Source organism: Leucoraja erinacea, chromosome 16 (assembly GCF_028641065.1).
Source record: "Leucoraja erinacea ecotype New England chromosome 16, Leri_hhj_1, whole genome shotgun sequence".
Classification (NCBI taxonomy): domain Eukaryota; kingdom Metazoa; phylum Chordata; class Chondrichthyes; order Rajiformes; family Rajidae; genus Leucoraja; species Leucoraja erinaceus.
Genome location: NC_073392.1, coordinates 5,248,891 through 5,276,646, shown reverse-complemented (window position 1 = coordinate 5,276,646; position 27,756 = coordinate 5,248,891). Strand labels below are relative to the sequence as shown.

The following is a 27,756-nucleotide window of genomic DNA, read 5'->3' as shown; positions in this document are numbered from 1 at the left end:
TAAATGCATTTTCTCCTGACCCGCTGAGTTACTCCAGCACTGTGTGTCCTTCCTTTGTAAACCAGCATCTGCAGTTCCTTGTATCTCCATACCAATTTCCTTCTTGGGAACGGCAAATAATAATTTATTTTTCAAAACTCCTGGCCAAGTTAAGAGACATTCGATGTAAATTTCGTCAAATCTCTATTTGTTTTGCTGTTGGTTTAATTCAACGCCAAGAGGCCCCCTTGAAGAGTACAAAGTGTATCTAAAGGAAGGCATCGTTGTATGGGACCAGCATTTATCCCTAAAGATCACTTGAACTGGGGGGACTAATACCGAGGAGTTATATCGTCTTAGGGGACAGTTAGAAGACAATCACATTAACTCATGAATCGTAAAAGTGCCAGACTAGGTAACCAAAAATAGCATACTTCCTTCCCCAGGTGATATTAATGAACATTAAAACTATATTTCAAATTATTTATTTTAAATTATTCAACGTTGAGTCCCCCAATTTATATTCCTGGATCAATTATCCAAAGATAGACACAAAAAGCTGGAGTAACTCAGCGGGGTCAGGCAGCATCTCTGGAGAAAAGGAATAGGTGACGTTTCGGGTCGAGACCCTTCTTCCGACCAATAATCCTAATGTTTGGGTACATGACCATTGGTGTAATAACCACGTTTCTATACCCGTAAGATTATATCAGTGTTTCCCATGAGTTCAACAGATAAAATGGAACACAACCAAAAAGCTGGACGGGGCACATAGACCATTTACGAGAATGTTGCCAGGATTCAAGGGCCTGAGCTATAGACAGAGGTTGGGACTTGGAGCGCAGGGGTCATAAGGGCACATGGTCATAAGTGATAGGAACAGAATTAGGCCATTCGGCCCATCTATTCTACTCCACCATTCAATCATGGCTGATCTATATCTCCCTCCTAACCCCATTCTCCTACCGTCTCCTCATAACCCATGAAACCCGTACTAATCAAGAATGTATCTATCTTTGCCTTAAAAGTATCAATTGACTTGGGTGATCTTATAGAGGTTAATAAAATTATGAGTGGAATAGATTTAGAAGTGTATACACACCTTACGAATGTAGTGTATTTTATCCAGGAGTGGAGTATTAAGAACAGGAAGACACGGGTTAAAAGTGAGGAGGGCAAGATTTAATGGTAACCCGAGGGGTACAAAATCTTACAAGACAGGTACATGGGTAAGAATGGTTCAGGGAGATAGCGGCCAAATGGGACTGGCTTAGATGGGGCATCTTGGTAGATTTGGGTCGAAACGCCTATTTCCGCGTTTCAATTGTCAAATGTACGTTACTGTTGCTGAAGTTGCAAGGATATTATAATTAAATATATCTATTTAAATTTGCAAAATCTAAAGGGTAACATCAGAAAATAATCCAGACGGTTCCGCTGTGAATCTCCATCAAATGAGACATAAAGCGAAGAATTAACATGTGGGAGTTTATTAAGCCCATATTTTACTTGGAGTCTTTAGGATTAAAATGTGTTTTCCTTCATTGATTACAGATTCATCCGAATATGTGGTCGCAGACAAAGCACGACGTGCTTGATTTTCCATTAATATCTTATTCAGTTCATTTGTATCAGAATTGGATCCGTTTGTCTGGATGTTATTAGTATTCCTGCAGGAAGGAAACAGTTGTATTATTTAATTTGAAGATAGACACAAAATGCTGGAGTAAGTCAGCGGGACAGGCAGCATCTCTGGAGAGAAGGAATGGGAATTCTTATTCTGAAGTAAGGTCTCGACCCGAAACGTCACCCATTCCTTCTTCGGTGTAAACTAGCATCTGCAGTTCCTTCCTGCACACTATGTATTATTTAATTTATTCTATTTATACATTTATATACGATTATCGAAACGCCAGCATCTACTAAATATCAATCTATGATGATAAATGTCCTAGCTGTGAAACTTTCTTGCTGGTAAAACCTACAACAATGATAAGAGTAAATTGCTAGCTTCTGGGATTAACAAAATCAATGCTTTTCCATATCAGTTGAATATTATCCGCGAACTGAGGGGGATATTGGAAAAATATTTGAGGAAACAATTACCGAGGCCGAGGATTTTAAGCAATGTTGGGTTAAAACTCCATACATATTTTTGAGGTAGAAATATCTGCAAGAATATCTTATTAATATCATTAAAGTATTGCACACGTTTTATTTTTCTCGGTCAAAGATAGATAGACCGCATGTGTTAATTCCATTTCCCACAGATTATCAGCACCTCGCAAATGAAAAGTAAAACTAAAATGGTGAACCCACATGATCAATGAACAAGTTCATATGTCTGAAGAAGGGTTTCGGCCCGAAACGTTGCCTGTTTCCTTCGCTCCATAGATGCTGCTGCACCCGCTGAGTTTCTCCAGCACTTTTGTCTACCTTAGATTTTCCAGCATCTGCAGTTCCTTCTTAAACAAGGATAAGATGTCTTCATGGCTAAGATTTAATACCACGGTATGATTATTTAATCTGTCGCTGTTGTTAAAATACAACAACATTGATGCGGAATCATAAAAAGACCGGACTAAGTAAGCATAGAAGAAAAAAAATTAGGACGATAAGATGATCTTTATAAATTCATAAATAATAGGTGTAGGGAAGAACTGCAGATGCTGGTTTAAATCGAAGGTAGACACAAAATGCTGGAGTAACTCAGCGGGCCAGGCACCATCTCTGGAGAGAAGGAATGGGTGACGTTTTGGGTCGAGACCCTTCTTCAGACTATTAAATTATAGGTAGACAAAAATGCTGGAGAAACTCAGCGGGTGCGGCAGCATCTATGGAGCGAAGGAAATAGGCAACGTTTCGGCACGAAACGTTGCCTATTTCCTTCGCTCCATAGATGCTGCCCCACCCGCTGAGTTTCTCCAGCATTTTTGTCTACCTTCGATTTTCCAGCATCTGCAGTTCCTTCTTAAACATGTTAAATTATAGGAGCAGATTTAGGTCATTCGGGCCATCAAGTCTACTCCACCATTTAATCATGGCTGATCTATTCCTCTCAACCCCGTTTATTATCTACTGACAAACATAAACGTAAATTCTTAGCATTCCAGGGATGCATTGGTGTCTTTTGTGACGGAATGACAGGTTGAACAATAATGTTTCCGGTTCCATGTTCAGATTTAGCGACTAAAGATCACTGATTGTTGTTTTCATGTGACAATATTCTGGAGCTGCCACCCGCATCACGCAAAAGTCCAACTGTCCAGTCCAGTTCTATCTTCTTCGGCTTTGAAACAAACTTTATATTGAAAGTGACAATGGTCGACCAATATCCACATAGGAAGTCAACCTTTGCCACAGAGCCATTTATCTAAAAAATAAGAAAAGCAATGGATCTCCAATTGATTTTGGCAGATCACAGAGGCTTTTGTAAAAGGAGACGCATGCAGATAAATAATGATACTCACAGCGCACCGAGTTACAATCGAAAATGTGCACTAAAGAAGGGGATTTAGAGTCTCTTTGCAAAACTGAAATATGCAAGGTCAATATTATTCAAAAACGTTCCTTTCCGCTGAATTGCATCAAGATTAGACCAGAAAGATCTTTTTCAGCAAACGAAATTCACATTTCTAAACCCCAATAACAACGGAGACAACATCAAGTTTATTGATAGTATGTTTAAAAGTGGAATAACTAAAAAAATAAAAATAATTTAAAAAAGTGGAATAACTACGAGGAGTGCAGATCTAAAGGTATGTTAATATTATCAAAATGGAGCCAAAGACCTTTTAAAACAGATAAGCAAGGAACCGCAGATGCTGGTTTACTAAAAGGAAAGGACACAAAGTGCTGGAGTAACTCAACGGGTCGGGCAGCATCTCTGGAGAATTCGGGTTGGGGGCTCTGAATAGGTGACGTTTCGGATTGGGGCACTGAAAGGCTGGGGATAAAAGATAAAATATATTTTAAGTTCGAGATGGTTGTTGAATTAAGATGTTTTCGTCTGAAGAAGGGTCCGGATTCGAAACGTTCACCTATCTCTTTCCTCCAGGGATGCTGCCTGACCGCTGAGTTACTGCAGCATTTTTATAAATTCATAAGTTCTAGGAGCAGAATTAGTCTACTCCGCCATTCAATCACGGTTGATAGGTCTTTTCCTCTCAACCCCATTCTCCTCCCTTCACCCCATAACCCCTGACACTCTTACCAATCTGTCAATCACCGCATTAAATATATATATTGACCTCTCAGCCGTCTATGGCAACGAATTCCACAGATTCACCACCCTCTGACAATAAATGTATCGCCATCTTCTTTCTAAAGGCACGTCCTTATATTCTGAGGCTTTGGCCTCTGGTCCTGGACTCTCCCACTAGTGGAAACATCATCTTCACATCCACTCCATCCAGATCTTTCAGTATACGGTAAGTTTCAATGATAGACAATAGACAATAGGTGCAGGAGTAGGCCATTCGGCCCTTCGAGCCAGCACCGCCATTCAATGTGATCATGACTGATCATCCCCAATCAGTACCCCGTTCCTGCCTTCTCCCCATATCCCCTGACTCTGCTATTTTTAAGAGCCCTATCTTGCTCTCTCTTGAAAGTATCAAAAGAACCGGCCTCCACCACCCTCTGAGGCAGAGAATTCCACAGACTCACCACTCTCTGTGAGAAAAAGTGTTTCCTCGTCTCCGTTCTAAATGGATTACTCCTTATTCTTAAACTGTGGCCCCTGGCTCTGGTCTCCCCCAACATCAGCAACATGTTTCCTGCCTCTAGCGTATCCAAGCCCTTAACAATCGTATATGTTTCAATGAGATACCCTCTCATCCTTCTAAACTCCAGAGTGTACAAGCCCCCCCTCCCCTTTTATCCTTCTAAACTCCAGCGAGTACAGGCCCAGTGCCCTCAAACGCTCACGATATGTTACGAGTCTGTGCCTGTCTTCGGTGTAAACCAGCATCTGCAGTTCCTTCCTGCACATGTTTTTCATTGCTCTTTGTTGGGTGGAGATTGAGGCGCACTAGGACCGCGCGGAAGCCCCGGGTCAGTGGCAGGACTGGCAGTAATCTAGCGCATTGAGAAAACGCTGGGAAGTAAACAACCTCAAGACAGCACGTTGCCCTTTTCTCTGCGCTTCTTGTTAAAACATCTGAGCAACCAGTTTTGCTCCTAGAAACATGTTAATTGACAACGGAGCTCATTATTGCATGCACATGCAAAACACAGAGAGAATGATTAAATGGACAAAAGGGCAATAATGAACTGTCAACAATCGAGTACATCTATACTACCCGGATCACTTAATAATAGGGCATTTAAACTCAACAAAGGATTGTCTGGAACAGGAAGAAAGAACGACCTATACTTTTGTTTAGTCAACACAATTGATTACAAATGAGGGATTAGTAGAATAGCTTCAGATTTTAAAGAGGAAAAAGAAAAGTCCAATTAAGTGCACCAAATGTTATCTACAGGGCCTTCCAACTCGGTACAAATGAAATTCTCATCAAAACATCCCTCGCGATCTTTTAGAAAGTAATTTGTTTCCCCGAACGAGCAGGGGGAAAAAAAAGCGTCGCATTAGAGAGGAGAAAGCGCTATGGCTGGCACAATGCTCTCGGCAGACACGTTGAGAGAGCCAAGGGGAAGTTAATGAGTTTCAGCATCTGACAATTCGTTTGGATGTATTCCTAAAAAAAAAAATGCTAGAGATAAAGGATAAATTGCCCAACCATTCTTTAGAAAGTACAAAACCCCGGGGAATCTCGACACCAGAGAACATTAAATATTTTGCCAAGCAAATTGATACAAGCAGTCACCAAACTTCTTGAGATGCAGTTTCAATTTCCAGCGATTTATTGGCTGGTTTCAGATCTGTTGCACCACCGAACAATGTACCTCGGCTGAAAGGGTGCGACTTCAGCGCAGCGACTGCGCAGACATAACAGATTAAAGAAAATAACAACAACCGGTTCAACAGCTAAAAATTCAGATTGTAATATCATTTAATGGGACCGAGATGAAAATGTTCCGAAAATGTCCCTTCTACAGGAAATTGACGAGATGTTTACGAAAACATATTTAAAGTTGCATATATTTGCAGACAATAGCCTAATATCGTTTTAATGTCCATTATCTCTAAATATGTTTCCTTTGTGATTATTTACTGAGGATTGTAGATCTAAAAAATCAATTTCTCACAACAGAGAGGCGTCGAAATGTTTAGTTTTGGGGATTTGGGATGAGACGACACGAACCTAAGGGCAAAATTAGCAATATAGGAATGTAGAAGTCTGGAGAAGGGTCCCGACCCGAAACGTTGCCTATCCGTGTCCCGCTTGTCCACTGAGTTACTCGAACACTTTGTGTCCTTTTCAGGAATATAGGACATTCAGTCCCTCGATTCTGGTCCATCATTGAATGAAATCATGCCTGCTCCGCCTCTCCTCTCTGCCTACCTGCCATCCATACATATCCTTCAATATCTTTACTTTAAGAATACGTCAATGGTTTATTGAGCTACTGCCAAAAGCCTTCAGGGGGAGATATTTCCATTTTTCATTGCCCATAGAATTGCTTTCTCAAATTATCCCGAGGAACACAGCTCCAACTTAAATGTATTCTTTGGAGATGACAGCACACCCTCTTTCCGGAAGCCCCCCGAGTTCGTGTCGACAATGGATTATAGTCCTGCTACCGGTGACTGCATATTTGTAGTGCTCCCTTTTCCAGACAATTATTATAAAAACAGATAGAGTGGATTTTTTGGTTAGAGTTCACAAACGTTTCTTATTAATTCTTCCATGCTCCGTTTATTCAATGGTTTGCTTCAGCATTTAAAACTGTTTTTTATGAAAAATCCTTTCACCCCTCTCTGTCTCCGTATCGGACATCCCTTTTGTCTCCTTTACACCTCCAGCCTTTGTCACTTACTCCACCCATCTTGCCAATCATGCCCCCTCACCTCAGTGCTTATGTATAGTATACTTGTACTGAACTGTGTACAAATCTCACTGTGCCTCGGTACATGAGACAAAAAAAGTATCATATCCCAATCAGTCTGAGGAAGGGTCAAGACCCAAAACGTGGCTTGTCCATTCACTCCACATATGCTGCCCCACCTGCCGAGTTCCTCCGCACTTTGTTTTTTTTGTTTAAAATTAATTTCGCACTTTATTGGAATTATGTGTAGTGTGATGCAGAGCCCAAATCAGGGAAATATGTTTTGTACTGTTTGGCAAATTCCCAGCTCATTTTGAGACTTAGCTGTGAAATCAGTCTGCTACTTTCACATTAAGTGGTTTCAGTTATGTAAGTGCTTATATCACTGCAGCCTAAGTGAGTTAACAGCTGTTAAGTGGACAACTCAATACCAAGTTTAACAGAGTAACTTGGTTTCAAGGGAGCATGGTCTTCCTGATTTCAGATCAAAAATTGAAATGGGGAATACAAGGAAACAAAAACATAAATCTATGCTATCTGCATAGGAACAGAAGAAGAAAACAAAAACAAATCTGTTCTGCCATTCAATTTGATCATGATCGATCCAAATCCCAGCTCAACATCCATAAAGCATGCAGACCATAAAAATGTACATCACAGGCCCACAATGTCTGTATCAAACATGATGAAAGATATACTGTTCTGAGATATACTATATCTGACTGCACATTATTCATATCCCTCCCCCATTCCCTGCATATCCATTTCACTTTTGTAAAAAAAATGCTTCCTGATTTCATCCTGGAAAATTGGTCCCCTGCAATCTGGATTCTTCAGCCAAAGGATTTTTTTGTTGTTGTTGTTTGGAACATAGAACAGTAGAGCAGAGGAACAGGTCCTTCGGCCCACAAAGTCTGTGCTGACAAGATGCCACAAACTGATCTGCCTGCACATGACCCATATCTCTCCATTCTCTGCATATCCATGTGTCCATCTCAAATCTTCTTAGCAGCCACTATCGTATCTGCACCACCATCCTCTGGCAGTGGGTTCCAAGCACTCACCACTCTGTGTATAAAGATTGCCACACATAATCTCCTTTAGGCTTTGCCCCTCTCATCTTAAGGCTCTGCCCTCTAGTCCTTGTTATTTCCATCCTGTGAAAACGATTCTGAATGTTATATCTTTGATACACTTTTTCAATTAAATTCTATAAATTTATAGTGTGAAAAGTCCAATTGATCGAGAATCAATGAGATTTTGTAGACACGTTTAGTTTTTCATTAGCTACTGTAAAACAGTCAGTCATTGACCTCCTAAATATTTCGCCCGAGAGTGTAAAATTATAATGGAAACACGAGATGGCCCACAATGGAATCTTTAGCACAAAAATCAATGCAGCAGGATATCAGCAGGTTTTTGTTTTCAGTCTGAAGAAGGGTCCTGACTCGAGACATTGTCTGTCCATTTCCCTCCACAGAACCTGCCTGGTCTCCTTAGTTCCTCCAGCACTGTGTTTACTGCTGTAAAACTATATACACATGTTCTGAATTTCATCATCAATGGAAAAACGTTATCAAGGAAAAACAGCACCTTAACAGGCAAATCGACCAAACCGATCTGTATTTATATTCCTTTACTTTTTTTAGAGATACTACGGGGAAATAGGCCCTTCGGCCCACTGAGTCCATGCCGACCAAAAATCACCCTGTACACTAACACTATCCCTCACACTCGGGACAATTTTACAATTAACCTACAGAACTGTACGTCTTTGGAGTGCGGGAGGAAACCGGAGCACCCAGAGAAAAAACCCAGGTAGTCACAGGGAGAATGTACAAACTCCGTACAGACAGCACCCGTAGTCGGGCATCATACCTGGGTCTCTGGCGCTGTAAGACTGTAACTAACGCTGCACCACCATGCCGCCCTATTTATATTCCTCTGAGTTTCTCCAACTCAACATAATTCCACCTATCAGCATAATTCGCAATTTCATTCTCATTCACAAGCCTTCACTAATCATTGACTTCAACCATTTCATGCAGCCGTGTATTCCGCATTTTGAAACACTCTTTGGCAAAGAGGTTTCTGGTGGCTCTCTTGCATTGATGGCCTCCAGTTATACTCTTCCTCGGAAGCAGAAACTTTCTGCGTTTAACCTATGAAAGCATTCCATCCTTTAAATAACCTCTATAGGTTCAAGAATAGCTTCTCCCCGACAACCATCAAAGTTACACAATACTAAACTCAACTATGAACTTTGATGGTTTGTCTTTGGTTGCGCTATAGACATAGAAAACAGAAAATAGATGCAGGAAGAGGCCATTCGGCCCTTTGAGCCAGCACCGCCGTTCATTGTGATCATGGCTGATCGTCCCCAATCAATAACCCCTGCACGCTTTCTCCCCCCATCCTTTGATTCCACTAGCCCCTAGAGCTCTATCTAACTCTCTCTTAAATCCATCCAGTGACTTGGCTTCCACTGCCCTCTGTGGCAGGGAATTCCATAAATTCACAACACTCTGCGTGAAAAAGTTTTTTCTTACCTCAGTCTTAAATGGCCTTCCCTTTATTCTAAGACTGTGACCCCTGGTTCTGGACTCGCCCAACATTGGGAACATTTTTCCTGCATCTAGCTTGTCCAGTCCTTTTATAATTTTATATGTTTCTATAAGGTTCTATAAGACGTTGGGTTTTTTGCATTGGTATTGGCATTATTGGTTTATTGAATTTTGTTAATACTATATATCTATATGCAATATGTTTACATGCCAGTTATGCTGCTAAAAATAAAAATGTCATTGTTCTATTGTCAGTGCTTACAGATAATTAAACACCCTTCATACTCTGCCTTTCTTTTCACAAGAGAAATGGACACCGTCTGTTCATTATACGTATACGCTTACATTTCCAGTATCATATTGTGTAGTAAACCTTTGACAATCTGGAACTCTTAGGAGACTGGAAATAGATAAGCAGTCTAGATGCTGGCAAACCTTCCACGTTTCTGCCCCCTGGTGTTCTGGATGTCAATCCTTGCCTCAGTACCACCACCAGTCAAAGTCTGGATCCAGTTTCCAGCAGCACCAGTGACCTTGGCTCTGGTCACAGATCCCACTTTGCACTTTGGGTTACCAAGGAATGAGCTAGAGACACTGGACATTCAGGATTTCTGAATTGGATTACTATAGTTTTACAGTAAATCTTCTCTGCACCATCTCCAGCACCTCCATATCTAATTATAAAAAATAATAATTGGGCAGCCAGGGCAGTGTGTAGTTCTACAAGTGTGGTCCAACCAAGGGTTGATACAGGTTTTGCATGGCTCCACCATTGTATAATTCTCCTCTGTCCTTTATCAGGCATCTGAACCACACTATCAACAATTAGAGAGCGGTCCTGAACTACACTCTACCTCACTGGAGACACTCGAGTATCTTTAATCGTGACTTTTTCTTGCACTAATTATTCCCTTTATCACGTACAATGTAGATGGCTTAATTGTAATAATGCATAGTCTTTCCGCTGACTGGTTAGCACACAACAAAAGCTTTTCACTGTACCTCAGTACATGTGACCATAAACTAAACTAGACTAAACTGAAGCCACAAGATTTTGAGGATTGTTCAACATTCGGGTAGAATTCCTCTGTTTTCATCCTTGCAGGGTTGAGAGAGATGCTCTGATCGTCCTTATATGTGGATTCAACATTGGAGTGAGTTGGAGGGATGTGAGACATTCGCAACCCATAGGGAAGTTGCTGAGACACCAAACTGACCTATTCTCGATATCTGGAAAATATCTTCTGGTTTATCCTTCCATGGGAATGGTTACCATCTTGACCTGACCTTAGTTGGTACAGCATGTCTCATTCCTGGTGATGACATCAATATCATGTGTGGAGAGACAAAGCAGATTGACCATTATTAAGCAGATCCATCTACACTTTGCGCTGCCTCAGACATGTCCCTCCCCGGTTATTCCTTCTTCTCATTGCTCGCACGGCGGAGGTACAGAAGCTTGAAAGTGTGCACCACCATACTCAGGGACAGCTTCTTCCCCTAATGTTATCAGGCCGCTGAATGGTGCTTCCATAAACTAGGGCACTGTCCGATTCACCTTTACCCTATTACAGACATTGGACTTTGTCTAAGGAACAGAAGCGCTACAATGCCAAGAACAATATTCAGCACTCTGTATCTTTTCTCTATCGATTGTACTTGAGTTTGAACCGATTGTATCTATGTATGGTATATCTGATCTGTTTGGATAAAATGGATATACTGTCGTATTTATCATTGCTGAATATATTCTGTTTATGCTGTGAGGTTCATGCAACTTCCGTAGCACCCTGGTGAATCAGTCGATAATGTGATCTGATCTCTGTTGTCTGTTGGAAAGCATCTCCAGGCACCTCATTCTGACAGAGAGCGATTTCCAGAATGATGCAGCAAAAGCCTGCCATTTTATCCTCTGTTAACGCCATCGTGTGAATGGGGGGCTGGGTTGTGCAGAGATAGTTGGAGTGCATTCTATAAATGGATTGTGTATCTATTATCCACAAAACCGACTGATGTTCTTACTGGACAACGATTGTTCCCTCAGATACTATAATGTATTTGGGAATCACATCCAAACATATTTTCTCACTGTATCTTAGTTTGTTGATTCACCTATGCCACCGAATAGGTAGGCTATTCCCTCTGTCTTGCAGCCTAAAGTCTTTTCGACTCTGGTTCCGTTTTCAATAATTTTTTGTTTACTTGCATGGAGCAAACTACAAACTCACGAACAACATCACAATCAGCTGGGCTTTTTTAATTTCACCATTGACCTCGGTACCAAATGTCAATTTTATTTTAATTTAGTGCAATTCATAGCAAAATAATATTCCAGCATCCACTATTGTGATTAATTTTAGCTTGTATGAAGCAGAAATGTTCTATAATCTCTCAAACAGTATTCATTCTATCCTAACTGTATCTTCACATGTTAACAGTATTAGTTCTATCCAAACCCAATCTAGGCTTATGTACTGTTATCATTACCCCAGTGAGGTTTACAAGTGTTCAAATGGGTACAGGGAATTCAATTTTGTTATCTGCTATTGTAAGCTACTAGACAAAATTGTTTAAAGATACTGGTCTAGAATGAAAAGCTAAAATAACACTCAGTTCAATGGCTCTCATCATTATGAGTCAATTCAAATGCATACATTACCAAATCTGTAAATAAAGTGATACACCAGGATATCAATCACACAGTTCCAAGATACATTTTTTAATCCATGCAGATCAGATTCAATTCACCTTTTAATTGACAGGGGTCATTATGAACAGACATTTGTCGTCCCATAGTGACCCCTAGTGAGTAAACTAAACAGAAATATAAAATACAGTATGGGCACGAAGGAACTGCAGATGCTGAAAATACAGTATTGTAAGAGTTTGTAATTTTTTGCTATACATTAAAATGATAATGAAACAGAGAGATTAACCATCCATTATTTAAATAATTAATTATGACCTTCCACTTAAAATTAGTTTTTTATTGATAACCAAGATCATTTCTGAAAAGATTTTGTAATTGATGTCTTTAGTTAAACATAAAATTTGATTTAAAGATTGGGTACGCGGGGATCAATTTTGCTATTGGATACCAGATAAAACTTTTTTAAGACACTGGTTGAGGATGTAATGCTAAAATAAAACTCAGTTCAATTACTTTCTTCATTATTAAGATGAAAATTGTCCATTGCAATATCAGCACACGTATCCTGTGAATTGCAAATTGCTGCACCATGGGGAATGATTTGCAAAATCTACCTCACTCAAAAGGCTGTTTACCACATCTCTCAGTCAATTTTATGAATTTTTTGTATTTGATGTTTCGTCCTAATCTGAACTCAAGTGGAATATCAGGTCCAGAATTTAATATATGTTTTTTATATTTTAAAAGTTTAAAATTCAATTTTATATTTCCAGAAATACTGATCAACCTCCTCAATCAAAAAAATACAATGTTTTAATATTTTTAATTCAGTTTAAGTTCCAGAAATATTAATCACCTTTTCAATCAAAAGAGACATTTAAAAAATATTTTAAAGAATATTTTAAACATTTTTAAAGGAAATTCATGCTTTAACAACCTTTCTGTTCTTCAACTTGTTTCTATATTAACCCATTTTTTAAAACCAAGGATGCTACATATAATATTTTTGCACGTCAGTGCACCTTGATCCCCTACCCTAATTAGGCATAATCAGGAACTAATTAGGCTTTAATCACAATTGTAAAACAGGTGTGTGAATATCAACTGCGAGTTACACTCACCTGTTCACATTAATTCCCCTTGAATTCATTAGATCAAAATGTGCTGAGATAAGCACAACTTGGGGATTGATTTACCAACACACATTTAGCAACAGTGTCAAAACTAAAGAAGCTGTGTGCAGTCTTTTCCCACCAAACGGCAATACCACTATCTATGTTAACCCACTTTCGCATCCACTCCCTACACACGAGGGGCAATTTAAAGAGGCCAGTTGACCTACAAACCCGCACGTCTTTGGAATGTGAGAGAAAATCCACACATCAAGGGGATGCAAACTCCACTAAGACAGCACCAGTCGGGATCGAACCTGGGTCTCTGGTGCTGAGGCAGCAGCTCTACCATCTAGACTGAAATTGATGCACTTGTACATTTATTCTGTAATTTATTAATGCCGGAACAGTGTAAACTGTGTCCAGCTGTTTTAAAACAAACTGCGCTTGTTGTCAAACAGAAGTCCGAGCATTGCGGGTCCAGCATTGTTGTCAAACAGACGTCCGAGCATTGCGGGTCCAGCATTGTCAGGTTCATAGAATCAAGAGTGTTTTATTGTTGTAAATTATTCATACATATTCATGTATATATTAATGAGTTGGTGTTGTATATAAGCAGGGAATGTTGGGTAATAAATCTCTCTCTCGTGATCCAGGCAACGTGCGTGTAAGTTGTTATTCATTTTGCCGTCCGGAATATAACAAAATTGGCAACGAGGATGGGATAGAGTTTGTGAACTCATCCTTTAAATACAGTGCAGGAGTGTTTTGCAACACACAGTATTGTTTAACATTTTAAACAGTAAATTTGTAGTTGTGTCGCAGTTGTTTGCGAGCTGGACACGATAGGCCGCAGATCCTTCTATGCAGGGGACTGTAGTTTAAAACAGCAGCTGGACAAATCGGCGAGAGTTTGTCAGGCTATCTCTATGTTGTGTCTACGTGGCAAGATGCCGTCCTTGGGATTGTATAAGATTTTTTTTTGTCGAATTCCTCAAGCTGAATAGCCTTTGTACAGCTAAGTTTTAGGTGAATTGTTACACCAGGAAATCAGGGTTTTTGAACGGACTTTAAAAAAAAAGAGAGAGACGACGCGATGGCAGAGTCCATGGGCTACATCGGAAACCTTGGCACTTTTGACAAGAGTAGAGAGCCGTTCAGCTCCTCTATGGAGAGGGTGAACATGTTTTTCATGGCAAACAACATAATGGAGATTAGTGGTGAAGGAGAGATGGTGACTGAAACAAATAAAGCCGTTTGCGAACGCATGAAAGCGATTCTGCTCACGGAGATCGGTCCTGAAGTGTACGCCACACTCATGAATCTCCTTGCGCACACAAAGGCAAAAGACAAAAGAGGGGCTAGCGGAATCAAAGGATATGGGGAGAAGGCAGGCACAGGTTATTGATTGGGGACGATCAGCCATGATCACAATGAATGGCAGTGCTGACTCGAAAGGGCCGAATGGCCTCCTCCTGCACCTTTTTTCTATGTTTCCCATGTGAAACGTGGCGAAATATTAGTGAATAACTTGCAGGTTTTCAACAAAGTAACTGACGATATTCGTAAACTTCCTGGCGATGTAGGTAAAGGCATACAAGGAAAATGTGAGAGTGATTTAGTTAACCAAGATCTTGAAGAAATAGAAAACAGTGCTAAAGTTCTCAAAGGTAATGCACAAGATATCGACTTGAATATAGAGTCTGTAGCTTGTTTCGGGTATGCACCAGTGACCTCAGCTGAGGTAGAAATAAGTTTTTCACAAATGAAGCATATTCTGTCTGACAGACGGCATAGTTTAACACCAGATAATTCGGAAAAAAAATTCTAGTAAATATGTGCAACCAGGCAACTTTGGTCATTTAATGTAGTTATAGACCTTTATATTATCATTTAAACCATACGTTGGTGGAAAAAAAAAAGCCTTTTTATTCCTTTTTTGTCAATAAATGCCTTTTTTGTGCCTTTTTTGTAATTTTATTATGCCTTTTGCCTGCCTATTTCAGTTGTTTAGTGCCTAAAACATCCTGGTTCTAGTAATCACTCATCCCAATTTTTTCAGTTCAAAATGGCCATGCTATAACTGCCTGAAGAAAGGCCATATCGCCTCAGCATGTCAAGCCAAGCTTAAAACAGGAAACCAACAATCTGCGGGAAACAAGCAACAACACCAGAAAGGAGTTCATAACTTGGAGATTAATCCAGATGGAAAGGAACTTGGTACACCATTTATGGAACCAACATCGATAAGCCTACAACCAGCCAAGGTAAGGACTTTCGATCTAAACTAATGATAAATGAACAGTTAATCGATATGTGTATTGACACGGCAGCAGAGTGTTCGATCATGAGCAGAGACCTGTACAAAACAAAGTTCCTACAGATACCATTGTTTGAGAGTAAGGTCAAGCTGAGAAACTACTCGGGCAAAGTTTTGGAGACGTGGACTGTAAAGTTCAGCATAATGGTCAGTTAGTAACACTGCCCATTATAGTGGCCAGCTACAGAAATAAACCAACCCTCCTTGGAAAGGATTGGCTGAGTAGAATAGAGTTAGACTGGAAGAACATTTTCAGCATCGATGTGTCCAAATCACGTCTTGAAAGCGTCATAAGCAAACATGCAAACATTTTTGCTGACAGTTACACGGGAATAACAGGGTATTCTGCACACATTCGACTTCAGCAAGATGTGAGACCTGTCTATTGTCGACCAAGACCTATACCATATGCACCAAAGCAACAAGTGTAGGAAGAACTCGACAAGTTAGAGCGGAATGGAGTACTCGTGAAGACAGACCAGAATAACTGGGCAACGGCAATTGTGGCCGTACCCAAGGCCGACAAAACTGTTCGACTATGCGGTGACTACAAAGTCAAAATCAACCAAGCCGTTGATGACGAACAATATCCGTTACCAACTCCGCAAGATCTGTACCCAGAACTTAGCGGAGCAAAAGTCTTCACTAAACTGGATTTGTCTCACGCTTACGCATCTCGACCCGTCTCGTCCCGAAACGTCACCTGTTACTCCAGCGTTTTGTGTCTATCTTCGGTAATAAATGTTGGTTTTGACAGTGGTGCCAGGATCCTCTTTATAGACTTATAGACTAAATACTTATGCCAGGATCCTCTTTATAGACTTCAGCTCCGCTTTTAATACAATCATCCCACAGCAGCTGGTGGAGAAGCTGAAGCTGTTAGGGGTGGATACTGGCACTTGTAACTGAGTCCTTAACTTTTTATCACAACGGCAGCAGACAGTCAGGGTGGGCAGTCGGACATCAAAAACCATCGCCGTGAGCATTGGCTCACCCCAAGGCTGTGTCCTAAGCCCCCTGTTTTTTAGTCTGCTTACACATGATTGTACTGCTAGACTCAATAACAACTATATCAACAAGTTCGCTGATGACACAACAGTGGTGGGTCTCATCAGCGACAATAATGAGTCGGCGTACAGGATGGAGGTGGAGCTGCTCACAGGATGGTGCAGATCCCACAACCTCACTCTTAATGTGGAAAAAACTAAGGAGATGGTGGTCGACTTCAGGAGGGCGGGAAAACAACACCATACACCGCTGTATATTGATGGAGCTGCTGTGGAGAGGGTCAGCAGTGTGAAGTTCCTAGGACTCCACCTGTCGGATGACCTGACCTCTATGACCAACACCACAGCAGTGGTCAAAAGAGCCCAACAGCGACTCCACCCTCTCCGGAGACTACGGAAAGCAGGTCTCCCCACTGCCCATCTAAGAACCTTCTATAGGGGCACAATTGAAAGCATAATAACCTACGGCATCACTTCCTGGTTCGGGAGCTGCAAGGCTTACGAACAATATCAACTAAACAGGATAGTGAAGACCGCCAGCAGGATTATCGGTGCCCCACTCCCTTTCCTGCTGGAGATATACAAGAAGAGTAGCATCAGTAGAGCCATCTCCATCATCCAGGACCCCTACCACCCATCACATCACATCTTTTCCATTCTGCCACCTGGGAAGAGGTACAGGAGCATCAGCTGCAAAACCAGCAGGATGCTGCTCAGCTTCTTCCCACAGGCAATAAGACTGATTAACGGACTTTGTCCCCTCCCAAAATATCGCTCATCCACACATCCAACCGCGCCCATACTTTGACAGTTAGGCACCTGTCAAAGTAAAGCCACTGTGAAGTCACTGTCGACCAGAATGACTGTTTTTATTATATTGTTAATTTTTAGGCCTACTTTTCTTTTTAAAAATGGTAATTTTAATTTGTTTTTAAAACTCTATGTATTATCCTTTTTGTTTTTATTTTTACACTGAATGGAAACCGATTGAGCAACGTTTTTTCGTTTCCTCTGTGTATGCAAGTACTCAGTGAAATGATATTAAAGAAATACTGATACTGATACTGGTGACCAGGTCCTGAATAAATTCATACCAAAAGAAAATAACTTGCAAAGTAACTTTTCCTGGGCATTATTTCAGTATTTGGTTCAGATGTAAGAGTGCAGCTTCTGTTTTCAGCACAATTGGGAATCTGTTCAAATTGCTTTGAAACTGTTTTTCTGAGTTTAAGTTATGTTTCAGGTTTCCATCCAAATCATTTGTATAATTGCAAACTTTAAAAAATCTTCTACAAACCAGTGGAACCAAATATAAATTCCACCTCCCCCTTCCACCCACATACCTTTGGCATCAAAACAAAATTGTTGAAATTTTAATCTGGCACAATTTTATTCAAATAGTTGAAAGTAGACTTATGACAAAACAGCCCTTTAATTAGTGTCATATTCTCCAGCTCATTACTACTCTGAAAATTAGAAATAACTACAAAGAAACATTTATCATCAAGATACCAGTTTCAAAGCAGGCATCACCAGATTCAAGAACAGATTTTTCCCCTGCTATTATCAGATTCTTGAATGGACCACTTCTGTGCTAGGAACAAATTCAATCTTCCAAGCTACCTTGTTGTGGCCCTTGCACTTTAAAAGAATTGTACTTTCTCTGTAGATGCACTCGGTTTACTTTATCTTTTGCATTATTCAACGTCTTCACGAATGGTATGAAACCACACAAAAAAAAAAGTTTTAAAACCAGCAGGAAGTTTATTAACAATCGATATACAGTGCCCTGCATAATGTTTGGGACAAAGATCCATCATTTATTTATTTGCCTCTGTACTCCACAATTTGAGATTTGTAATAGAAAAAAAGTCACATGTGGTTAAAGTGCACATTGTCAGAATTTAATAAATTTTCAAATATTTTTTAATTTTCAAATAATTTTTTATACATTTTGGTTTCACCATGTAGAAATTACAGCTGTGTTTATGCGTAGTCCCCCATTTCATGGCACCATAATGTTTGGGACACATGGCTTCACAGGTGTTTGTAATTGCTCAGGTGTGTTTAAATGCCTCCTTAATGCAGCTACAAGAGAGCTCTCAGCACCTCGTCTTTCCTCCAGTCTTTCCATCACCTATGGAATCTTTTATTGCTGTTTAACAACATGAGGCCCAAAGTTGTGTCAATGAAAATCAAAGAAGCCATTATGAGACTGAGAAACAAGAATACAACTATTAGAGACATCAGCCAAACCTTAGGCGTACCAAAATCAACTGTTTGGAACATCATTAAGAAGAAAGAGAGCACTAGTGAGCTTACTAATCGCAAAGGGACTGGCAGGCCAAGGAAGACCTCCACAGCTGATGGCAGAAGAATTCTCTCTATAATAAAGACAACAACCCAAACATCTGTCCGACAGATCAGAAACACTCTTCAGGAGCCAGGTGTGGATTTGTCAATGACCACTGTCCGCAGAAGACTTCATGAACAGAAATACAGAGGCTACACTCCAAGATGCAAAAATAGGTTATCAGGGTTACAGTTTGCCAAGAAGTACTTAAAGGAACAACCACAGTTCTGAAAAAAAAGGTCTTGTGGACAGATGAGACAGAGATTAACTTATATCAGAGTGATGGCAAGTGTAAAGTATGGAGGAGAGAAGGAACTGCCCAAAATCCACAGCATACCACCTTATCTGTGAAACACGGTGGTGGGGATGTTATGGCTTGGGCATGTATGGCTGCTGAAGGTACTGGTTTACTTATCTTTATTGATGATACAACTACTGATGGTAGTAGCATAATACATTCTGAAGTGTGTAGCCACATCCTATCTGCTCAAATTCAAACAAATGCCTCAAAACTCATTGGCTAGCGGTTCATTGTACAGCAAGACAATGATCCCAAACATACTGCTAAAGCAACAAAGGAGTTTTTCAAAGCTAAAAAATTGCCATTCTTGAGTGGCCGTCAATCACCCGATGAATTAATCAATACGTTTATTGGCCAAGTATGTACACATACAAGGAATTTGCCTTGGTGCACCACTCGCAAGTAACAACACGACATACAGCAACAATTAAGAATGACACATAAAACATTAATAATAAAATCTTACAGTTTAAACATGTGAATGAATTAAAATACCAGAGCAAAATGAGGCTACAGACTTTTGGAAACTGGAGCACGTGGAGAAAACCCACACGGTCACAGGGAAAAACGTACAAACACTGTACAGACAGCATCCGTAGCCAGGATCGAACCCGTGTGTCTGGAACAGTACGGCAGCAACTCTACCACTGCACCACCCAAATAAAGTGGAAATTATCTTGTTAATCCTGGCTAACTTGGAGAGGCTAGGACTTCAAAATGGGGTAAAAGCTTCAGGGCTGCTCGGAGATTTGGTCAATTTGTAATTGCTCTCTGCAGAGCTGGGACAAGCTGCGAAGAGGTGCCAGTGTGTCTAGAGCTTAGATACAATTTGCAAGCAAAGAATAGGAACATCTGCCAACCCTGTCAATTAGGTGAAAAATGCATAGAATGTATTGGATTGCTGCAAACCAGACATACACCTTGTAAATAATTGTAAATAATTTTGCAGAGTTTGACTTAGCCGAGTGTTGATTGGATGAGGTATTGAGCCTTGTCTGGAATACCTGCAGATCAGGATAAATATTTCTAAGTTCCTTATGAAGGCTGGTTTGAATACAATGTATTGAGCTGTTGTATTATTGGGTTAGGTGAATGTCTGTTAGGTATGGGGTTAATCGATATCTCTAATTGGGTTGTTAAGAGACCACCCCCATGTGGTTCGGCCCCTCGAGATCCCAGGACACATAAAAGTTCGCTACCACTAGGTTCAGCGTGGATCTTCTGGGAGAGGGGACTGTGTGAACTTCTGGAGTGTCTCTGTCTGAGCGAGGCCTAGAGGGCTTGAACAGTGACGCGCTTTTGTTAAAATAAAATTTAGTTGTTTCAAGTGCTTGATTCAGTGTTTTTACTGAAATTAGACTGGGGGGAAGCTTAGAAAATGAGCAATTATCAATTGACCCATTGAGATACCAGTAGCATCTGTGATAAAAAGTATTTCTGTATCAGCAATCATTTTTTAAGATCATTCATTCATTTTTGTTTTCCTGATCGAGGACACCGTGGTGGCGTCTTGAACGTTGATGTTGGAGACTGTGAATTAGTATTTTTAAAAGTATCATTGTCTTGAAGTAACTGGTTCTGTGTTTTTTTGGGCCTTGAACTCCTTTCTTCAACCGGATTTCTTGTTCGCCCCAGTAAAAACTGTTCCCATTTAGGAAGTTGTTCGTTGATGGATGCCCAATATTTGGTCTGCATTAAAGAGTTACAAGTTTGCAAATAAAAAACAACCTTATTCGAGTCAATTATATTTTGCCAAGCCGTATGACTCTATGACAAATTCTGGACAAACAAAAGGAAAAGCTGATAAAATTATAAACAGTAAGTGGGCATGTACCTCAAGGGCGATAACAGTTGGATGTAGTTGCGTATGTAGTCCAACTCTTAAGCTGTCCTCGGCTGCTTCCAAATCCTTAAAATAAAACATTTTAAGGAGAAAATATTCAGGAAATAAAAATGTGATCTATCTTTATTATATTATTATTATATTACTAAAACTCTCATCTTGTTTGTATGCGTGCGTGAGATCCCGAAACCCCGCCAAAACGGTACATAATAGCACTCCGATTTTTGTTTTCAATTTGATTTGGGAAAGGAGGGAGGCGTGGAGTGGGAGGGCAGGGGGATAGAGGGAGAGGATGGGGGTAGGGAGGGGAGAGGAGTTATGGAGGGACAGGGGAGGGGAAAGGATTGGGAGGGAGAGGTGAGAGGGTGGGGGAGCGGTGGGTGAGAGGGGAAAGAAAAGGGAGGGTGAAGATAAGGGGAAAGGGGTGCTGGGGATGGAGGAGGATAGAGATAGGAAGAGGGATGGCGAGGCACAGTTGGGGGAAGAGTTGCCATGACTCGCATCACACCAGGGATCTCTGGTGTCACAACGGGACCCCCTCAGCTGCGCCTGAGCAGTTGGGGGCTATGGGACTGTGGTGGAATATTGCCTTGGGGGACCGTGCCCAACAGGTCCGCACCTGGTCAAGTTATTTATTATAAATCACAACACCAAAAATCAGAAACAACACAGTTAAATTCTTAATGTAATTAAAAGGAACTGCAGATGCTGGTTTATACAAAAATAGAGACAAAATGCTGAAGTAACTCAGCGGGTCAGGCAGCATCCCTGGAGAAAATGGATGGGTGACGTTTGGGGTCTGGACCCTTCTCCAGACTGGATGCTATGGATTAAAAAAACATTAACAGTATAGCAACTGCTCAACCCAGTGCATCTATGTATCTGTGCAAGAACTAACCTACTTGGCCACTTGACAATTTTAATATTTGACTTAAACTCCTTTAATAAGATTTTTTCCCAAGGTTATAATTATATTGTATTCTACTTTTGCAGCATATTTTTCGATAGGTTATATAAATAAACCCTTGCATAAAACATGAATTTTTCCTAACCTATGCTATTTTTGTAATGAGCTTAAACTTTATTCATCAATCACAAAAGTCATAGAGCAATATTGCATGGAAACAGGCCCTCTGGTCTAAACTTGTCAACGGTGACCAAATTGCTTAACCACAACTTCTCCTCTAGATTCTCACAGAATGCTAAGATACACTTGATCAGGTCTGAGGACAAAGCTTTGTTTTTCTTTTTGTGTTTCGTCATGACTTGAGGGTCACACCTCCGTTTTCTTCTTAATTAATTTGATTATATCAATTATATTATAAATGTCCAATTCCTTCCAATTAGGAATCACATTATTTTAATCTAAGTAGGAATGAGATATAGTGTTGATATGGTAGATGTAGGAAGTTAACTTTAATTTACTGGCATAGAGGAAAACAGATTTCTACTATACTTTCCACAGTTTAAGGAAAACTAAGTCATGGCAAAAGTTGTTATATATTAATTTCTAAAGATGCAGAACATGTGATAGAATTATCAGTAAATACTAACCGAACTGTACCAGTGGTCAGAGCTAATGACTAGCAATTTATTTTTGCAGTTTAATTAGTATGCACATTACAATAGTTTTTCTGAAAATTTATATTTATATTTACAGTCTGATTAACAAAAAATGACAGAATAAGCGGATCTGATTTTAGACCAATTTTTAATGATAGGCAAAAATAAATCTCAGCCTAGGGCAACACGATGGCGCAGTGCTAGAGTTGCTGCCTTACAGGGCTGGAGACCCGGGTTCGATCCCGACTACGCGTGCTGTCTGTACGGAGTTTGTATGTTCTCCCCGTGACCGCGTGAGTTTTCTCGAGATCTTCGGTTTCCTCCCACACTCCAAAGACACACAGATATGTAGGTAAATTGGCTGGGTAAATGTAAAATGTGTCCCTAGTGTGTGTAGAATGTTAATATGCGGGGGTCGCTGGTCGGCGCAGACTCGGCGGGCCGAAGGGCCTGCTTCCGCACTGTATCTTTAAACTATTCGAAACTAAACTAAATAGAACTTACTTTTAAAAGTAACGCATTTCTCTCATTTGCCGACTCAAACTTTACTGCTCGCAATTTTTTCTTCTTTGTCTGACTTTCAAGCTGCTCTTCCATTTGCTGAAGCAATGCAGTTCTTTGACCTAATCTAGAGGGAACAAATGCAAAATTACACCGATTTCATGCATTTGGCAAATAAAATGTTACAAGAAATAAAAAAGATTGGAAAGAAAAAGGCTCTCAGCCAACAGCTCCTGCTTCACCATACAATTTAAATATTTACACACAGTTTTGAAAAATAATCTCCAACTCAGCCACCACAAGCCCATTAGAACTTTGGCTAAATGTACAACTTAGGCAAACTGTTTCAGGCAAGGTTTTCAAGCAAGTCCCTTTCAATTATGTCTTATTCAACCCTGTCTTAGCGATCAACTAGCAATCCAACACTGTTAGTGAAAGTTAGTGTATTTTAATTGTGCGTCTTTAAGTAAAAGGATAGAAAACAAAGCCAATCTCTGCATTCTGAGCTAGCGTTATTGTGAACAAAGGCTAATGCAGAGGTCAATTGTACCCAACATATTAGTTCAAAATATCTCAAGAGAATAGGTTAATGCCTTGAGTTTAGGATTGTGTTAAGGAATCCTTCTTGGCCAGGAAGGATTGAAACTCCACCCACAAATCTGATAGTCAGCTCAATGATACCTCCTAGTGGGAACTGACAAGAGGACTAGTTTTTGCCACATAACTGAGCATCTGAGAGAAAATTGTAATGGGAACGCTTAATTTTATGGGTTGTTTTACTCACCAATTCAGTGACAGTTGCAACTCTAAACTCACGTCGATACTGCTGTTTTAGTTTTGTTATGAGAATGGCGATCTAAATTATATTTATCATACTACAGTGGAAATATAGCATGGCCATTTTCCAAAATTAAACAGTCTTGATCTCAATTGTTCAACACGGCATAATAAAGAAGGACACAAAGTGCTGGAGTAACCCAGCACATCTCTGGAGAACATGGATAGGTGACGATTCAAGTTGGGACCCTTCTTCAGACTGTTTTTAAGAAGGGACTGCAGATGCTGGAGAATCGAAGGTACACAAAAAAGCTGGAGAAACTCAGCGGGTGCAGCAGCATCTATGGAGCGAAGGAAATAGGCAACGTTTCGGGTCTGAAGAAGGGCTTCGGCCCGAAACGTTGCCTATTTCCTTCGCTCCATAGATGCTGCTGCACCCTTCTTCAGACTGATGGGGATGGAAAACGCTGGACAGGTGGGGAGTGGGACAAAGTCTGGAAAGTGATGTGTGGACTCAAAATGTCACCTATCCACATTCTTTACAGATACTGCCTGAACTGCTGACGTACTGCAGCACTTTGTGTCTTTTCTTTGTATGCCTGCAATTGCAGTTCTTTGTGTCTACATTTTTATTCACTTACATTTTCTCATGACGTTTGCTCAGTTCAACTTCATATGCTAAGTAAGACATTTTTATTCGGTTTCACTGTAGTGCAGGTGTCCCAGCTCCTTAATGATCGCAGCCTGAGCCAGCCAAGTGTCAATGAACACCTATTGGATGTAAAGGAAATAAAAACACAAAGGCATAGTTTATGGGTCGAAAATAAACCAGAGGCAGAAAAGTGTAGTCATGTATTAGTAAAGCCCCTTTCCCACGGTAAGAGTTTACCCAAGAGCTCACCCGAGTTTATAAAAAAAAAAACTTGTGGTACTTCATCACGAGAATTTTTTTACTCTTGAAAAATTTTCACTGTTGAAAAAACTTCACGAGTTTCCGCGTTTCCAGAGTACCTGCCGTTAGCATTACGAGCCGCTAGGAGACATCGGCGAGCTCTGACGTACCCGCTACGTACTCACAACGAGTTTGATTTTTTTTTTAACTCGGGAGAGCTCTTGGGTAAACTTGCATTGTGGGACAGGGCCTTAAGGGTGTCAGGGTTATGGGAGGCAGGTAGGAGAGTGGGGTTGAGAGGGAAACATAGATTAGCTATGATTGAATGGCAGGATAGATGGGCCAAATTGCCTAATTCTGCGGCAAGAACTTAAGAACAGTGGCGCAGCTGGTAGAGCAACTGTTGTACTGCATCAAAGACCTCAGGTTCGATCATGACCTTTGGTGTGTGGAGTGTGCATATTCTCCCCCCATCAGTCTGAAGAAGGGTTTCGGCCTGAAACGTTGCCTATTTCCTTCGCTCCATAGATGCTGCTGCACCCGCTGAGTTTCTCCAACATTTTTATGTACCTCCCTACGACCATGTAGGTTTCCTGCAGGTACTCCAGTTTCTTCCCACATCCCCAATACATGCGGGTTTACAAGTTAATTGGCCCCTGTAAATTGCTGTGTCTAGGGAGTGGGATAACATAGAAATAACTAGTGTGAACTGGTGACCAATGATCGGCGAAGACACGGTGAGTTGAAAAGTCTGTATCTATGCTGTATCAATTAATGAATAAACCTCCAGAAAAATGGAGACAGAAGGAGCTACAGAAGCTGGTTTACAATAAAAAGACACAAATTTCGCAGTGGCAGCGTCTGTGGGGGAACATGGATAGGTGACGTTTCATTTATTTATTTATAAACTTTATTACGGACTCAAGGTCCAGACAAGGGGCAACATTACATTAAACAAGCATTGAACCATGCAGCACAGAAACAGGCCATTCGGCCCAATTTGTCCATGCTGACCAAGGTGAGCCATCTACACTAGCCCACCTTTTGCCTACACATTTGGCCCATATCTCTCTCTATCTCTCAACCTTTCCTATCCACGTACCCATCCAACAAATGTCCTTTAAGTGCTGTTAAAGTTTCTGCCTCAAGTTCTACCTCCTCTGGCAGCTCGTTCCATAGACCCGCCACCCTCGGCTCGGGGCTCTCCACCTCCGCGTGTTTCGTACGCGCTCCACAAGGGGCAATCGGTGGCAACGAGGTATAAGCGCAGGAGTGAGTTTATCTGCGGGGTTCTATTGCCGTCTTGCGGCGGGCTGAGGGGAGGCGCAGGCCGCTAGGCCACGTTGCCACGGAGACCAGCGCCCCGCCGCGGGGAACGCTGGGACCGGAAGGGCAGCCGTTGCCGTGGCAACCGCCCTGGGGACCGGGGAGCGAGTAAGAGGAGCGGCGCCTTTAAACTGAAGAGAGAGACACGACATGGTCTATCGGCGGGGCAGACCAAAGATCCTACAGCGAGCGTCTGTGTGGAGAGAAGGAATGGGCCGAGACCCTTCTTCAGACTGATGCCAGGGGAATGCGAGGTAGATAGATACATATTGCCATAGAGGGAGTGCAGAGAAGGTTCACCAGACTGATTCCTGGGATGTCAGGACTGTCTTATGAAGAAAGACTAGATAGACTTGGTTTATACTCTCTAGAATTTAGAAGATTGAGAGGGGATCTTATAGAAGCTTACAAAATTCTTAAGGGGTTGGACAGGCTAGATGCAGGAAGATTGTTCCCGATGTTAGGGAAGTCCAGGACAAGGGGTCACAGTTTAAGGATAAGGGGGAAATCCTTTAAAACCGAGATGAGAGAACTTTTTTCACACAGAGAGTGGTGAATCTCTGGAACTCTCTGCCACAGAGGGTAGTCGAGGCCAGTTCATTGGCTATATTTAAGAGGGAGTTAGATGTGGCCCTTGTGGCTAAGGGGATCAGGGGGTATGGAGAGAAGGCAGGTACGGGATACTGAGTTGGATGATCAGCCATGATCATATTGAATGGCGGTGCAGGCTCGAAGGGCCGAATGGCCTACTCCTGCACCTAATTTCTATGTTTATATGTTTTCTATGTTTATAAACACATAGAAGGTGCAGGAGTAGGTCATTCAATGTGATCATGGCCGATCATCCACAATCAGTACCCTAGTCCCGAGAGCTCAATCTAATTCTCTTTTGAATGCATACAGTGAATCGGCCTCCACTGCCTTCTGAGACAGATAATTCCACAGGTTCACAACTCTCTGCGGGAAAATGTTTTTTTCCTCAACTCAGTTTTAAATGGCCTACCCCATATTCTTAAACTGTGGCCCCTGGTTCTGACCCCCCAAACATCGGGAACATGTTTCGTGCAGAGATAGCCTGTCCAATCCGTTAATAAGGAAGTGTGAAGATGTGAAAACGGGACAGTCGTTGGCAGTATATCTGGTCGGAGAACTGGGAAGGAGGGAGGGAGGGAGAGAGATGGGTTGGGAGTGGAGAGAGAGGGAAGGCAATGGTTTTCTTGAAGTTAGAGAACTGGGGTGTAAGCTGGCCAAGCGAAATATGAGGTGCCGTGGAAAGGATTGGGGATCTATCGGCGTCCGCCAGAGATGCTTCCCAATCCGCTGAGTTACTCCAGCACTTTGGATTCTACTTAAAACTTCAAATCTGGTTGAGATTAGATGGTGGAATTTGATAATTCACCCTTCCAGAAACTGACCAGTCTGAAGCAGGGTCCCGATTCGAATCATCACCTATTCATGTTCTCCAGAGATGCTGCCTGACCCGCGGAGGTACTCCAGTATTGTGTGTTCTTTTGTATATTCACCAGCATCTGCAGTTCCTTCCGTTTACCTCATCTGGAAACTTTGCCTGACGTTTGATGAGAGCCCCGAGCCGAGGGTGGTGGGTCTATGGAA

At 41.2% G+C, this 27,756-nt stretch overlaps 1 protein-coding gene across 2 annotated transcripts; it reads right to left on the bottom strand.

Moving 5' to 3' along the window:
- Nucleotides 1-18,330: 18,330 nt before the first annotated feature.
- On the bottom strand, nt 18,331-26,215 carry cep15 (centrosomal protein 15). Of its 2 annotated transcripts, none has more exons than XM_055647584.1 (5): nt 25,919-26,215; nt 24,566-24,695; nt 23,151-23,274; nt 21,075-21,149; nt 18,331-20,929 (listed from the first exon to the last, which is right to left on the bottom strand). In XM_055647584.1, the coding sequence occupies exons 2-5, from the start codon at nt 24,613-24,615 to the stop codon at nt 20,711-20,713; spliced, it is 468 nt and encodes a 155-aa protein (XP_055503559.1). In that variant the 5' UTR covers nt 24,616-24,695; nt 25,919-26,215; the 3' UTR covers nt 18,331-20,710. The 2 variants fall into 2 exon arrangements, with proteins under 2 accessions (XP_055503559.1, XP_055503560.1); XM_055647585.1 differs by having other exon boundaries at nt 25,972-26,215.
- Between the last annotated feature and the right edge of the window lie 1,541 nt (nt 26,216-27,756).

What these genes read in the sequence shown, in the direction of transcription:
- cep15 (XM_055647584.1), bottom strand. Translation starts at nt 24,615, where the DNA reads ATGTCTTACTTAGCATATGAAGTTGAACTGAGCAAACGTCATGAGAAA. An exon ending in AGCAAACGTCATGAGAAAAT is followed by an intron (nt 23,275 to 24,565) that starts GTAAGTGAATAA and finishes TGTTCCCTCTAG; the next exon opens with ATTAGGTCAAAGAACTGCAT. An exon ending in CAACTGTTATCGCCCTTGAG is followed by an intron (nt 20,930 to 21,074) that starts GTACATGCCCAC and finishes TCTTTAATGCAG; the next exon opens with ACCAAATATTGGGCATCCAT.